At 42.4% G+C, this 15383-nt stretch overlaps 1 protein-coding gene across 2 annotated transcripts in view; it reads left to right on the top strand.

Annotated features, from left to right (window-relative positions):
- Positions 1-15383, top strand: part of Syne1 (spectrin repeat containing nuclear envelope protein 1) — a 471763-nt gene that overhangs the window by 453015 nt on the left and 3365 nt on the right. For both annotated transcript variants that reach the window (XM_028764327.1, XM_028764328.1), the window contains 6 exons: positions 364-575; positions 3262-3462; positions 5209-5337; positions 6918-7130; positions 8202-8294; positions 9650-9708. In XM_028764327.1, coding sequence (XP_028620160.1) covers positions 364-575; positions 3262-3462; positions 5209-5337; positions 6918-7130; positions 8202-8294; positions 9650-9708 — 907 coding nt within the window. The remainder of the gene's footprint in view (positions 1-363; positions 576-3261; positions 3463-5208; positions 5338-6917; positions 7131-8201; positions 8295-9649; positions 9709-15383) is intronic.

Below are 15383 nucleotides of genomic sequence, written 5' to 3'. Positions count from 1 at the left end.
CTTCTGCTCCATTTAATCAAATGCCCTGTCTGATGTACATTGCCAGTTTCATGTATATGTTTCTAGGGTACTACTATAGAAAGAAATCAAGGATGGATTGATCACTTCACACTCTCTACACCCCTTCATAAAGCTTGTCGTGGTGTTAAATCCCGAGTGACGAATGTTTACGCCATTGTCACTGGAGAACACAATAGGAAGTCAGAGCCGTTATACCCATTTAACAGATGGCAGCAGAAATGATCAGTGACATTGTTGTCCTTTCTGTTGCTCTTTGAAGTTAGCCACCATATATATCTAAAGTGTTCCCTAAACCTCACGAGTGTAGAACTTCTGCTCACTGTTCTGTGCGTGCCCTGCCAGGTGTGATTGACCGCTGGGAGCTCCTGCAGGCCCAGGCGATGAGCAAGGAGTTGAGGATGAAGCAGAACCTTCAGAAGTGGCAGCAGTTTAATTCCGACCTCGACAACATCTGGGCCTGGCTGGGAGAGACCGAGGAGGAACTGGACAGGCTCCGGCACCTGGCGGTCAGCACCGATATTCACACCATTGAGTCTCACATCAAAAAGCTCAAGGTACCTACCTGTCCCTGCTTTCCTTCCACAGCCGAAGACCATGGTCATGTGTAACAGCTAACACATTTCTTTCTCTCTCTCTGTCTCTCTTTGTCTACCTCTCTGTCTCTGCCTCTGTGTGTGTGTGTGTGTGTGTGTGTGTGTGTGTGTCTGTGTGTGTGTATCTGTGTGTGCACACTGTGTGTGTGGCCATGTCTGTACATGTGTGTCGACATGTTTATGTAGGTGCAGAAGTACATATATGGGCCCATGCTTGTGGAGACCAGAGGACAATCTCACTTCTGTATTCATCATTGTGGTTGTAGAGATTTTTTGTTTTGTTGTTTGTCTTTTTTGAGGCAGGGTCTCTCATTGGTTATAATGGGTACCTTGGCTATGTTGGCTAGCCAGTGAGCTTCAGGGATCTTCCCACTTCTGCCTGTCCATCATAAGGATTATAAGCACACTCTACCGTGCCCTGGCTTGTTTGTTTTACCCGTGTTATAGGGATCAAATTCAGATCCTCATACTTGTGTGGTGAATCATTTACTGGCAGTACGATCTCCCTGACCCATCCATTCATAACTTGTCTCTGGTTCTTCACTTCCTCAGGGCAACAGCCAGAAAGTATCTGGGTTAATCTCCTGAGCAGTGTGACAGAAACACCTAATGGAATTAACCCTATAAGAAGCAAGAAAAGACTGATGGTTTCTGAGGGTTTAGTTGGTGGTTGCTTAGCCTGGCCTTGTGAACATCCACAGAACATCATAGTAGCAGGCATATGTGGAGAAGGATGCTGTTCACCTCATAGCACATGGGAAACAGGGCAAGAAGAAATAGCTGGGGAACCATATACAGCCTTTTAATGAGTCAACTTTCTCCTCTATTTCTAGTAACTATGTACTAGGTCCTAAATTTCTAGAACTGCCCCAACTAGGGAATCACATTCAACACATGAAACTGTTGGAGACATTTTATATTCAGATAATGTCTAACAAGAATGAATAGAATAGTCTCTTTTTCCCCAACCATCTCAAACACAAGCTGTTTATGAAGGTGGTTTTAAAAAGTCAAGAAGGAGGAGGAGGAAGAAGAAGAGGAGGAGAAGGAAGAGGAGGAAGAGGAGGAGGAGGAAGAAGAAGAAGAGGAGGAGGAAGAGGAGGAGGAGGAAGAGGAGGAGGAGGAAGAGGAGGAAACAGGGGAAGAAGAAGGAGGAGGAGGAGAAGGAGGAGAAGAAGAAGACGATGATGACCATATTGAACTATCACTTAGCAGCTTAATTAATTAATATTTTAAGATATGGCCAGTTAGGTTCAATAAACGACCTGGGACATCTAGAACCTATTCTATTTCTTCATAAAAGGAATACAGGTCTGATCAGAGCCTCACACATATCATTCCCAACATCACTCTAGTGTGAGCCTGGGGGAGAGACCTAGTGAAATCACGTGACCTTCTCTGGTCATCGAAAGATACTGAATTCATTAGGACCACGACCAAAAACAATCACATAGAAACGAGTCAAACAGAACAAATCCATTGAGTTTCTGTGGTGAAACACTTGGCATTGACCTCTGATTGTGTCCTGGGCACAGACATTGTCCCTTAATTACAGGTCTGGTTCTTAGACATTCTCCCCCACATCGATCTTTGGCTGTATACCAGTACGCAGAGACTCTTAACTTCTCAGAATGAAAAACTCAAAAATGTTCTTGGTACTGAGTTCTAAACTGTTTTGTTGTTGCCTAGGGATTTGATTTCTTGGCTTATTTCGTTGCCTTGTTTGTTTGTTTGTTTGTTTGCTTTTGAGGTCCAACTAAGTTGATTAAATCATGAAGTAGCCAATTAATTTTCTTCACCATAGCAACAGTGTGGCCTTTGACACAGTCATTGTTAACTTGCAGCCCAATGTGCCTGCACTTCAGGCCTTTGGAGCCCAGAACATCAGAACCCAAAGAGCTCATTTCACTCTCGAACACAGACGTTTGACTGCCATTGGTTTATTGAAATAAGATCATCCCACTTAGAAATGTTTTTAAAATCTAATGTTGTCCTCCTTCAAACTATAGAGCTAAGCCTATGGTTTTGTTTGGTTGATGGTTCCCACACTGGCTTCCATTATTCAGACTCTTTCATTCATTGTACTGGCCATCATCATTCTCTGTGAGGCCCCGCTTCCCTTTGGGAGTCCTTTTCCCTTTTTGATTTCTAATTCCCATTCTGCAGAGACCTGGTGAACATCCTGACAATGTAACAGTATATGGACATGTAACATCTTTTTTCACATGAACACTTGAAACATGGATTGTGTGTGTGTGTGTGTGTGTGTGTGTGTGTGTGTGTGTGTGTACGGTACACATGTGTATATGTACATGTGAAGGATAGAGGACCATTGCTTGTGATTCTGATAATGCTCTCCACTTTTTGCTTGTCATGGGGTCCCTAACTGACCCAGATCTCAGTGAGTAGGCTACACTGGCTGGGTGTCCTAGAAGCCCCAGTAATCTTCCAGTCTCCACTCCCAGCTCAGAGTTACAAACATGCATTATTAAACCAGGTCTTTTTATGTGGGTTTTGGGGATTGCAGTCAAGTTCTGCCTTTAACAACAGAGCTCTTTCCATCTCTGAGTAAAATGTTTTCAAGGGTCTTCAAAGTGCTTCTTAAGCAATGTTTCTCTCACTGTTCTTGCCTGATTGTTCCCTTTAGGAGCTCCAGAAAGCCGTGGACCACCGCAAAGCCATCATCCTCTCCATCAATCTCTGTAGCTCTGAGTTCACCCAGGACTACAGCAAGGAGAGCCATGACTTGCAGGATCGCTTATCCCAGATGAACGGGAAATGGGACCGTGTGTGCTCTCAGCTCGAGGACTGGAGAGGCTTGCTGCAGGATGCACTGATGCAGTGCCAGGTTGGTAGGGCTTTGGGCCAGTGATGATACCAGACCAGGCACTAACATTACAGTTGGTCAAAGGATGTGGCCACTCTTCAAAGGCACCATTTGAATGAGGTAACTGTTCTTATGGGGGGAATCCATCCCTGTGAGCTGCGTTCAAGGAGTGTTGTCTAACCTTCTCTCTAGATAAAAACCATTGCTTACCAAGTGGACAATCCTTCTTTGACTCATTCATTTGTGTCATTTATTCACTCAAAGCACACTTACCAAACATTTAGACAGGTAAGTTTTGCACAACAAAGCAAGAATGACAGATCTTTATTCATCTATTTATGTCAGGATTTGCCGAGTTTCTTCTATGTGCCAGATAAGGCTCAGAGCAGCTGAGATACAGCCTAGTCTGTGCTTCAGTTAAAGAGATGATAGCAACACAATCTAAGAAGAAACTGACAGGATGGCTCAGTGGGTAAGGGTGCCTGCCACCAACCTGGAACTCATGTGGTGGAAGGAGAGAACTGACAAACTGAAAGTTGTCCTCTGACCTCTACATGTGTGTCACAGCATATAAATGCCCCTCACACATGTACACTTAAATAAGTAGAATATAGACGTAAGGTAAGGAAATAGTTATCCAGGGAATTGGTAGGTATGGGTGGGACCATAATGGAGAAAAACCATCACAGGAGGGAGGGCCAATGATCCTGTGAGCATCTGAATGATGCTGAAAGGGTGGTGTTATGAAGGAGTTCAGCAGATGGGAGGGCTATGAAGTATGCACAGGAGTTGTCTCTTTATGAGCAGGCAAGAAGGCAGTGTGGACAGGTTATAGCCAGCAAGACGGGAAGTGATCAGAAGGCCAAGGGTCAGGTCACACAGAACATCACGGCTCTGCCAGCCTTGGACTGTATGCAGTGAGATAGGGCAGGATGGGAAGCCTCCTGGGAAGTGGGTGTCCCTGCTCCTGTGTCCCTGCCGTGTCTATTGAAGGCAGTGCCTTGTATACAGGAGCTCATCAATAACAGTGTCAAGTAAGGAGGTGGACAAAGGGGATATAGGATTGAGCCTGTGTCTTAAAAAATAGAAAGATTTGAGCACATAGAGGAGAGTTGTTTCTTTTCAGATTATCTATTAGCACCACTAGGTTTTGTTTTGTTTTGTTTTCTTTCTCAGAAATTAAGTGTTTTAATGTCAGTGTGCTTTCTACCTAAAATGTTCCCACAAGGGTAAGTTAGAGGCTTTAAGTAAACAGATAAAATCATGCTGTGCCAGCTACAACAGGGCTGCTGAGGCAAAGCCATAGCTACTATACCTCCTAGAACAAGCAGGGGCCTTCCTCAGAGAAGGGTCATGTCCTGGCTATTGTGGTGCTGTGTGTTTACTGTTGATAGCCATAGAAAAGAATTGAAGCCGGGCGGTGGTGCACACCTTTAATCCCAGAAAAGAAGAGGCAGACAGAGCTCTGTGAGTTTGAGGCCAGCCTGATCTATAAAGAGAGTTTCAGGGCAGCCAGGAACTTAGCCTATTACACAGAGAAATCCTGTATTGAAAAAGCAAAAGAGGGGAGGGGAGGAGAGGTTAGAGGAGGGGAGGGGAAGGGAGAGGAGAGAGAGGAGAAGAGGAAAGAGGAGGGAAATAAGAGGAGAGGAGAGAAGAGGAAATGAGAAGAGAGGAAAGGAAAAAGGAAAGGAAGGATGAATTTGAAATATATTCTAGAAAACAATTTTATATCTGCTATTATTTTATGTTCTGTGTTTCTGATAGGATTTCCATGAAATTAGCCACGCTTTGCTTCTCGTGCTAGAAAACATTGACAGAAGGAAAAGTGAAATTGTCCCCATTGATTCAACCCTTGACCCAGAGACACTTCAGGACCATCACAAGCAACTCATGGTGAGAACTCTGGGCATTTGTTTTTAAGATACATTAAAAAAACAAAAACAAAAAATAACAAAACAACAACAACAAAAAAAAACCTTTGCATATTCTTAGCTTATGCTCTAACTAAAGTCTTTAGCTTAGTTCTGTAGTGTTTCTAGTCATGAGACAAATATGTATAAATCACACAGGCCAACATGATTAGCCATTACTCAGTTGCGATAGTCTTAAGTGTTCTTTATCTCAGATCCCTTGTGTCTGTTAATACAGACATTTTAGGGAAATGTACTTAAACTCTTAGTCCAGACTTTCTTTGCTATGTATGGAGCCTTGAAGCATATGTCTGGGTTTCTTTTTCTGTTGCTGTAAAATAAAATACTCTGACAAAAGCAGATTTGGGGGAAAAGGTTTTTCTGGCTCCTAATTGGAAGATGCAGTCTATTCTGGCAGCTGGCCACATTGCATCTACCACCAGGAATCAGAGAGATGAATGAATGAATGAATGAATGAATGAATGAATGATGGCACTCAGCTCTTCTTCTCCATTTATGCAATCTCAGGAATGGCCCCTCTCACAACCAAGACAATCTCCTACATGGATAGCCAGAGACTTGTGCCACAGGTGATTCTAGATTCTGTCAAGTTGACGGTTAATAGTATACACCACAATGTCCTTAGTGGCTTACTGTAAAACTGAAATCAAAGCTATTTAAATGAAATGAAATAGTTAAGTCAATGTAAGAGGAATTAGGCAGGCCTGCTAAGAGAGACGAAAGCATTGTTGGGAAATTTGCAGAAAGCTATGTGATAACTTATCGTCGTATCTTACAAAACCAAAATATATATCTCTCATAGAATCTTTGTCTGGCACTAAATTCACCCAGAAATTTACTGTGCAGATCCATATTCAAGGATGCTGAGACAATATAAAGGACAGTGTAGCTGGATAATTTCTATAGATAATAAGGGAGCAGGCTTGAGTTCTACTAGGAGAACATGCTTTGCATCATGTCTGGCTCTGTGGCCTTACAATGTTATGTCATATGAGAACCCATTAACCTAAACTATTGAATTAGTAGCTTTTCACTCACTATTAGAGATATCTTTGAAACCAATAGGTGAGAATGGTCCTCATGTATTTTTATTCAACTTTGACCTCTGACAAAAACTTACAAATCACCAGAGAGTATTTAAAAAGATTTAGCTAGACCTCAAAGTATGCCTAGGTATATTTGAGTTTCGCCATACCTAGATTTTAATATTTTATTTTTCAGTCTAACAGATTATCTTTGACCCCATTTTCATAGGACTTTCTTTTGTCAATACCTTCACGTCCCTTACTCAGTTTAAACTTCCCATAGTTCTTACTATAAATCCGTGTGTCTAGTGAGAACTCTAAGCTTAGAGTGATTTCGAGGTCTTTTAGAACATACTTGGCCATGAAGGTTAGCATGGAGTCCTCATGTCACATTCCATGAGCTTCAGTCCTGTTTGGAGGCTGCCTGCCATGGGAGGTTCAGATACAATAGCCCATGAGGGCAAGTTCCTCTAAGTACCAAAACACCTTAAAGAAATATCTCCTATAATATACACAGCAAATAAAGCAGGAGCTGCTGAAGTCCCAGCTCAGAGTGGCCTCACTACAAGACATGTCTCGCCAACTCTTGGTGAATGCTGAGGGTTCAGATTGTCTAGAAGCCAAAGAAAAAGTCCACGTGATTGGAAACCGGCTCAAACTTCTCCTGAAGGAGGTCAGCCATCATATCAAGGATCTGGAGAAGTTACTAGATATGTCAAGCAGTCAGCAGGTAAGCCCTCTCAGACACTGTGTGCAGCATCCCGTCTCCCACAGGAGCCTGAAGCACCGTATCTCCACCTGTCGTAGAAAGGCTCGGATGTACCACTTGTCAGACCCAGAGTGGCCACTCTCTGTCACCGCTCTTTCAAGAGCTGTCTCAGAATACAAAAGCAGACTCATAAACTTTTATAACAGGACGGTGCTTTTGATTCTGTGAAATGCAAGAGACCTCTTCAGCCTGCTACCTCCAACCCTGTTGCTGTGACTACTGTGGCATTTAATTTCAACTGTTTATTTAAGAAATGACATGTTTTCTCATATACAGCTGTGACAGATGAATGTGGTCATTGCATGAGTTTTGTGTTAAACACTGAGGAGAGCGTGTACTCTTGCTTTGGAATCTCGTTTAGTCATTCATCCATTCACTGAAATGGTCATCTGTGTGTTTATTTTGGCCCATTTTCCCCCTTAAATAAACTCACACAATCACATTGTTAGTTTTGAGATGTGTGTCTATAGATACAGTGGAGCTTGGTAACATTTCAGACATTCAGTTGTAGAACCTTTTCATGAACATGAAACTGCTCATTCGTCTGGAAATATTCAAAGCACAGCCTCCCCTGAGTCACTGCAGTGTAGAAGCGGTACAGTTTTCCTGATCTTCTGAAGCAGACTCCTAGACAGTTATCACTTGTTTCAAACACAAATGAATCTGACACTTTCTGTCTGTCTGTCTGTCTGTCCTGAGTGACCTGCACTTGTAGAGGGGACTTCCCTCACCAAGCAACCCCCCTCCCCAAGCCAGTAATCAGCCCACTCTGCCCATGTCACAAAGAGATAACAAAGCCACAAAAATAAAACACTAACTATGTTTTCCAGAAGGGCCAACCTTATACCAAGAAATCCAATAAACCAGAAGGACTAGGTTTCCTTCTTGTCATCTGACTCAGGTTTGCCTGCAGATAGCCTGACCTTTATGATGGAGATGTAGAAATGAAAGTGAAGAGGGCTGAGGTGGGAACTGAGTTCCTAGGTGCTCTGGGATGTGGAGATATCGAATGTGTCCTTTTTTGTCTCGCAGGATTTGTCTTCATGGTCTTCTGCAGATGAGCTGGACACCTCGGGATCTATGAGTCCCACATCTGGAAGAAGTACCCCAAACAGACAGAAATCGGTAACTTTCCATCGGCCCTTTCTAATAGGCCCATGGGTGGGATGTGTGAGATGTGACAGGCTTTGTGTCTACAGGGTCTACAGGCTTAAAACACGAGCCCCCAAACAGGAAAGGGCAGTTACCCATGTAAATCTATGTTTCCAGCCTTGTAGCGTATTCTCAGCAATAAAAAAAATAAGAGTGATTTTGGTTATTTATGTTTTTTTTTCCCTTTTAATGAGCTCAACGTGTGGCTAATATGCAGGAAGAATATTTTTTCTTTTGAGCAAGTGGCCATTTCTAGAAATGGTTCTCATGTGTACCCTTGGTGGCTCCCTTCTTCAAATTACCAGCGGCATGTCCACTAACAAAGGTGGGTTGTCGTGCCCAGAAGCGTCTCAAATAGTAGAGGCGAATTTCGAGCATCTGTGAGTCACTGAACTGATAGGACCCATGAAGTCACATTGACTCTTAAGAGAAAGGGCTTCTGAGTGATGACACCCAAGGGCTTCTGGGATATTAACCCTGAAAGGGCAACTACTCAAGCCAACACCATACCCAGCCCATGGTGGAAACTGCCTCACCAGAGCACACAGAGGATAAAAGACAAAGTTGTCCCCTGCTCCCCTCTGTACCTCGGTTCTCTGTGTATAGGAGCTTGTTTTTATTTTTTGTTTGATTTTTTTTTTTTGGTCTGGCTTTATAAGTATATTCATTCCATTTCTCCTTAGAGTATAGAAGTAATAATTTCATTTGTATTTTGTCATATAGACTTATGTTCTATGCTGATACATGTGTTATCCTTATTAGACTTTAATTTGTGTTTTTACCAACATTCACTAGTTTCATATAGATCCTAGTTTAAGAATGTGAAGGAACACTGGCTTTTCGATTCGAAATTTAGCCTTGGTTTATCCGGAGGGTGTGGCATGTTGAGCTTTGCCTCAGTCTCCTATTCAAATTCTTACTACCTGCTCTGTGCCCTCGAAGTTGCCAGAATGCAAAAGCCCATGTGCATTATTTCTGAAGTACACAGAGTGGTGAACTTCATGTTTAAAATCACTAAATGCACAGAGAATCTTATAACACAGAGTAATTATCTGTGCTTTAGCTAGGAGGAGTGGCAGAGACTGGGCCCACTGTGGGTGCACCCCGCAGCCATATCTTGTGTTGAATTAATGGCTGACACTGTAAATACGAGTCTAGCCCATTCCTTCCACTGAAGAAAAGCCAGTTTCCTTGGTCCATGGGTACCGATCATTGCGTTTGATTTGTTTGCCCTTTGCTGCCTTCTTAGTTGTTCTCATTGGTTAGCTTGTCTTTATTTGCCTGGACTGAACATTCTTCTTTCTTTACCCCCTGTTCATTGCAAACAGCCACGAGGCAAATGTAGTCTCTCACAGCCTGGACCCTCTGTCAGCAGCCCAAAGAGCAGGTACCTTGTTCTCCTGGTTTCCACCTGTTCTACACCCACCCCCTCAAGAGGACGATAAAAATTGCCCGTGAGTTAGGGAAGCCCCTAATCTGGTATGTCTCGGGGGTAGTGGAGATAGTTCACCCCTTCCTAGTAAACTGGAAGAGAAGTTTGTCCATAGAGAACAGGTAAATCTTGATAGTGGAATTTCTCTTCCATCAAAATTTTGTTTCCTTGTATTTATACCGTCTGGTCTTATAGATCAAAAGATGCTCTGTGTGTCCACGGATATGCAGTTCAATTGGTGGCACAACTGCCATTGGTTCATGGTAGATTTTATCGTCCTCTTTCCTTCTCGATTTTACAAGAAGGCAGGTAACTGATCAGTGAATTATTTCACCCCTCATAGAACCCACAAATCTGCATAAAATATACTAACATCCTCGATTTTTTTTTATTTTACCTTCCTGTTTTATCCAGATTGTGGGTTTTAGATTTTCAAAATGGCCGAGCCAAATTTGGTGTTCTTCATTTAAAATTACAAAGCACTTTTCTAGCCTCTTCTGCTGGCCCTAACACTCAGCTCCTGGCAACAAGCTCACCTTCCTCACACTTGGGGAGCCCCTTCACTCTGAATCCAGGGTCAGCCCTTGCCCTGCTTAGTCACCCCTACACTCCACTGCCACTGCACCTCACACTTGCTGCTTGGGTCCCCACTGTCCCTGCAGTTAGCAACGCTTCGCCTTTTCTGTTGTTGGTGTGGTGTCTGTATGCCTCTGACCTTCCACCACTCAGCTTATGTTCCCCTAGAAAACTGTTTTCTTTCTTTTCTTTGTTTTTATTTTATTTTATTTTTTGTAATTTCTTTCTTTTTTTGAAATGAAAATACTATCCTAGTAATCAGGTTTTCAGTCATAGTTTCAGCTGGTTCCCTATAAAATATCTGCCCCTTTGGAAACTTATCACCACTGAGAAGAAATCTAAATGGAGATGAGAAAATGTATAACTGTAAACCGCCTCTCTATAATAGTTTTTGTTTATTAGCCATGCAGTGCAGGGCTGGCTATCTTATGAGTCATCCCTACTCAGCTGAAGTAACAGAGCGTAGTTTTATATTCGTTCTGTTTCAAGCTCCCTTTTACTGTAATCCCCTCCCCCTGCTTTTATTTTTGTATTTGGTTGGTTGGTTTATTTGAAAACAGCATTCTGTTTTTGTTTTCAACAATCCATAATAAAATAGCAATAATGAAATATAGAATAAGCCTCCCTGGGACATAGGCAGATAGTAATGATGGTCATCTGTGGGTCATCCACCTACGAGAAAAAGCAATCATATCTTGTATGGTAGCACTGTATCAGCTAATTTCCCCTTCTCCCACAAATCAACTGTGGATGTGCCATGACCAGAGATGAAGACATCCCACAGTAGTCCTTTGAGAAAAGCACAGATCCAGCCCTCTGGTTGACAAAAGGGATGTTGCTGAGAAGGGAGGAAGTAGTTAGATAGAAACAAGAGTAGCTCATCACCATTGGCTCACAAATACCAAATCTGTCTGCTCCCCTAATTAGTTTAGGCTGCCACCTAAGCCTTCTGAATGTCTAAGGTGTTGTTTCTTAGGGCACCAGTTGCTTCCATGTGCCTCTCAAGGCTTTTGCCAATTGGCCCACCACATTCTCGCTGCAATACCCACGAAGCTCCTATCGGCTCTATTCTGCCCAGAATCGCTAATTAACACTTTTCTGAAAATTCACCAGTGCTCGCTTGGGTTACTGGGGAGGGAATCGATTACAAAGAAGCTTCACCTGGATGACATGCTCCATCAAGCACCTTGGCAAACAAGCCATGGTTGAACATTCTGGGGCTTCTTAACTCCATGGCACCTTGGGTTGGGTGCACTCAACCCTGTCAGTGGGTACAGAGGGGCTGTTCACTTCACTTAAAATCTAGGCACCCATCCATTCTTTGGCACGGAAACTGGCCTCGTGTTTGATCTTGCACTGCTCCAACAGATCCGGAAGTTACTCAGGAAGCATGGGTTTTAGAGACAGATGCTGTCTTCTGAAAACAAAAGGAGCTAATTTGGGAAGGTATTGGTTTAAAGGGAGAGGTTGTATTTTGTTGTGATTTAAACTCAATGATAACATCCTCACATATTGTTACTCAATGGTAACAACATCCTGTTACGTATTTCAGTTGAAATTTAAGTTGGCAATTCCATGTTCTCATCGAGTATTGTAATAGTCTAATTGGATTGAGGCCAGTTACTCAGAGTCTATTTCGACCCCAAACCTACAAAATCAATACATGACGATTTCTTCCATTAAGAGATTTGCCAATGTATGAGAGTCCAGAGATTCCTAGAATCAATTACAAGGAGCTTCCAAAGAACTTGCTAAGATTATAAGAAACCAAAAATACAAAACAAATCTGTGTCTGCATTTATCCTGCCCCATAATACTCTTGGGTTTTATTTGAGGTTAAGCACATAGAAGTGTGCCTTCAGAACAGTGCTGTTTGTGGTCCCAGCGTCTGACTTAAAATTTTGTAACCCTGTCACCAAAAGTCTTCCATACAGATATGCATGGATGAGCAACAGTTTAAAAAATTGGAAAGGAGATGTGCTAGTTTTCAGCAAAACAGTAGACTGTGATTTTCTTTGTCCTGTGTGAGATGAAGGATGACTTCACGCTACAGCTGAGAACACAGAGAGGCAGAACTTTTCTGGATGCTTTCAGTTTGGGCATCTTCTGCACAGAGAATTAAGAAGGAACAGGAGCCAGAAAGGACTGGCTGAAGTTCTGGTAGGAGGGACAAGAAAGAGGCATCCTTTCAAATTGGTTCAAGGTAGTCAAATATATTGAAGTAAGCCAGTAGGGTGTTTCTTTTGCTTGTTCACTAAAGGACTCCTATAAGCGCTGTTCAGTTGATGGCAAAATTTGTTTTCCAATTCCTTCCATTGGACTCTTCCTGGAAGCCCATTGTTCAAAGCTTCCAAAGAGCCTTAGCATAAAGCAATTGCCCCTAAAGAGCCAGCTGCCTTCATGCTCCAGGACAACTCTGGGGTGGGACACCAACAGGCTTCTCTTTTGCTCTTTTGAAGTGAGGTGTCCCACTGTTTTGGGGTAAGGAGTCAAGCAGTTTGGGAAATAATATCTTTGAAACCACTGTTGGTAAGTCAGAAATGTTTTCCCTGAGAGAACAGACTGAGTTCTGCAGTTTTCCAGGACATTACTCAGCACACCCCAGTAGAGCCGTAGAGAGTAACTGTTAGGTGCTAACGTTTATTTAGTACTTAATGTGTTTCAAGTACCATGCTAAACATTGTGTGTGTTGCCTCAGTTAACCTTAAATCCCCGTGGCATGGCTAGCTAGATCCCTCAATTTACAGACAAGAACAAGAGATTAGAAATATGAACACAGGTCTCACAATACTCTGGACCCTACTATAGTGAAAAGACACCTCTCTCCCACTGGAATGTCCAGAGTAGGATAAATCAAGCCATGTGCATAGTAGGACCAAGTGAACATTCAATTTGGAAGGAGGGAATGACGGAGGCCTCAGTTGCTTCTTGCAGTTTGCCTTCTCAGCACACATTTAGGAGGTACTGGATTTCAAAGACTAGATGGACAGCTAGAAATTTCTGTGTATGAAATTTATTTATATGTCTAACAAGTGTCAAAACAAACTGAAAATACCTCCCCCCTCAGCTTTGTAAGATGTAATCATCTCATATAGTCCTTGGTCCTGTTGAATTTGAAAGACTAGTTACCTATTGTATGCAGATTCTCAGGCCTCCGGGCTCTCTTTGTTCTGTGCACTTTCTTTTGTGTCATTTGTTTTTCGACCCTGCTCCATCATCCCTTACCAACGTCCTCTCTCTGTGAGTAAGTGTTCTAGAAAAGGGGCAAGTGGTCCTTTATCCACCAATTTGAAAGAAACAGAAGAGAAAGACAGGATATGTATTTACTTAGAGCAAATAAGCACATGTTAGTCTGGACAAAATTGCTTAAAATATCCTTATTGATTAAGTTCTTTGCGTAGAGTCACACCGTTAAGTTTTCACATACAAATGCAGTCTGCACTGTCACCCGCATCTATACAAAAGCCAGCGAAGGATGACCAGGAGCAAGTCTAATTATCGTCATTGCTCTGTCTTCTGTTGAATTTCCCAAGGCTCTTGAAACTTGGATGATCTTAGGTCAATCAGTTAATATTAAAATAAGCACCCTTTTACTTTGAGACAATTAACCTATTGGTCCTAAAATCTCTCAGACAGAGTCACCCTGATGGAGCAAGTTTGAAACTCTGGGAATTCTGTTAGTTACTCCAGGTTGGGTGAACGCTTGTCTCAGTTGGTGGACTGGACATTTAGTCAACTGTACTGACAGCCACCAAGTACTGTGTGTTCTCTTTGTCTCAGCTTCAGCCCATTAGTTCTCGTTAAGTTGGCATTCAGCACTAGAAGTCAGGTGGTGGTTACATTTTACTAAAGAATGCTCTGATGTTGTTAAATGTGCCATGTCCTTCAAAGGATTCTGTCACATGTGAGCCCATGCTCTCCAAATGATGACCTTTCTAGTTCTTGTTAGGAATGAACTGGTCATGACAACGCCTCTGTTTTGATCCTGTCCTTTAACCTCACAGAAGCTAATAATTGACAAAGAGAGGCTATCCAGCTTCATCTAATTGAATTCTCAATTGTTTTGTGGACCTTTGCCTATCCCTAAAGTGTCTAAATCTCCTGTTGAAAGTTAGTCCATTAGATATTTGGTCCTGAGAAACTCTCCGAGTTTCTTCTGCCATTGCACTATCATTTATCCAGGGTCAGTACTGTTTCCCAGGGACTATTTTCACATCAACATAAACTGAAGTATCATGCCAAAGAAAGACCCAGTACAGAGTCTGCCCTTCCCTTTTATCCCATATTTCTCAGGACATTTTAAAGCAGACTATTGAATAAGCCGTCAAAGGAAAAAAATGGCTTTGGTACTTAATATGCTAAGTCATCCATCTTCTTCAAAAATAAGAAAAGAAAGGCCAGAGAAGCAGGTGTAGCTACCTGTGGATTTCATGACTTCCTAGAAACATAGTCCCCTGTTAGCGATAGAATGGCATGTGACAAATGCCTTTATGACTAGAAACGTTGATCTTAAACACAAGGAAACCACTTCCTAATGTTTTAGGATGAAAACATTGGTGTTTGCTTCTATGTGTGAAATATATGTAATATAAGTGTGCCTGTCGTTCATGTCACCAACCAAAGGATCATGGTGTACCGAGGAGTGGGGGTGGGGGAATCTGGGGAAAATCTTGATAGATGTATTTTTTTAGGTGTTGTTCGGCTACTGTTAGAGTCAGAGTTTTGGAGCTTGGAAGATAGTTCAGTTGTGTGTTTGCTGCATAAGTGTGAGGCTGTGAATTTGGACACTCAGCATCCATGTAAAATACAACTGAAACTCTTGTGCTGAGGAGGCAGAGACAGAGGAGCTCTGCACTTTATTGGTCAGCTAGTCTTGCTGAGTGTGTGAGGTTCAGTGAGAGACCCTGTCTCACAAAATAGGAAGGATAGAAATAGAGGAAGACATCTGACATCAACATTTGGTCCCATAACCACCCATACATACACAGAAAGGTGTATACACACATACACACACACACACACACACACACACACACACACACACACACACACAC

The sequence above is a fragment of the Grammomys surdaster genome, unplaced genomic scaffold (genome assembly GCF_004785775.1).
Source record: "Grammomys surdaster isolate TR1022 unplaced genomic scaffold, NIH_TR_1.0 143, whole genome shotgun sequence".
NCBI classification, from domain to species: Eukaryota; Metazoa; Chordata; class Mammalia; order Rodentia; family Muridae; genus Grammomys; species Grammomys surdaster.
Note: the sequence above shows the minus strand (reverse complement) of the source record. Positions and strands in the feature narration are given on the sequence as shown.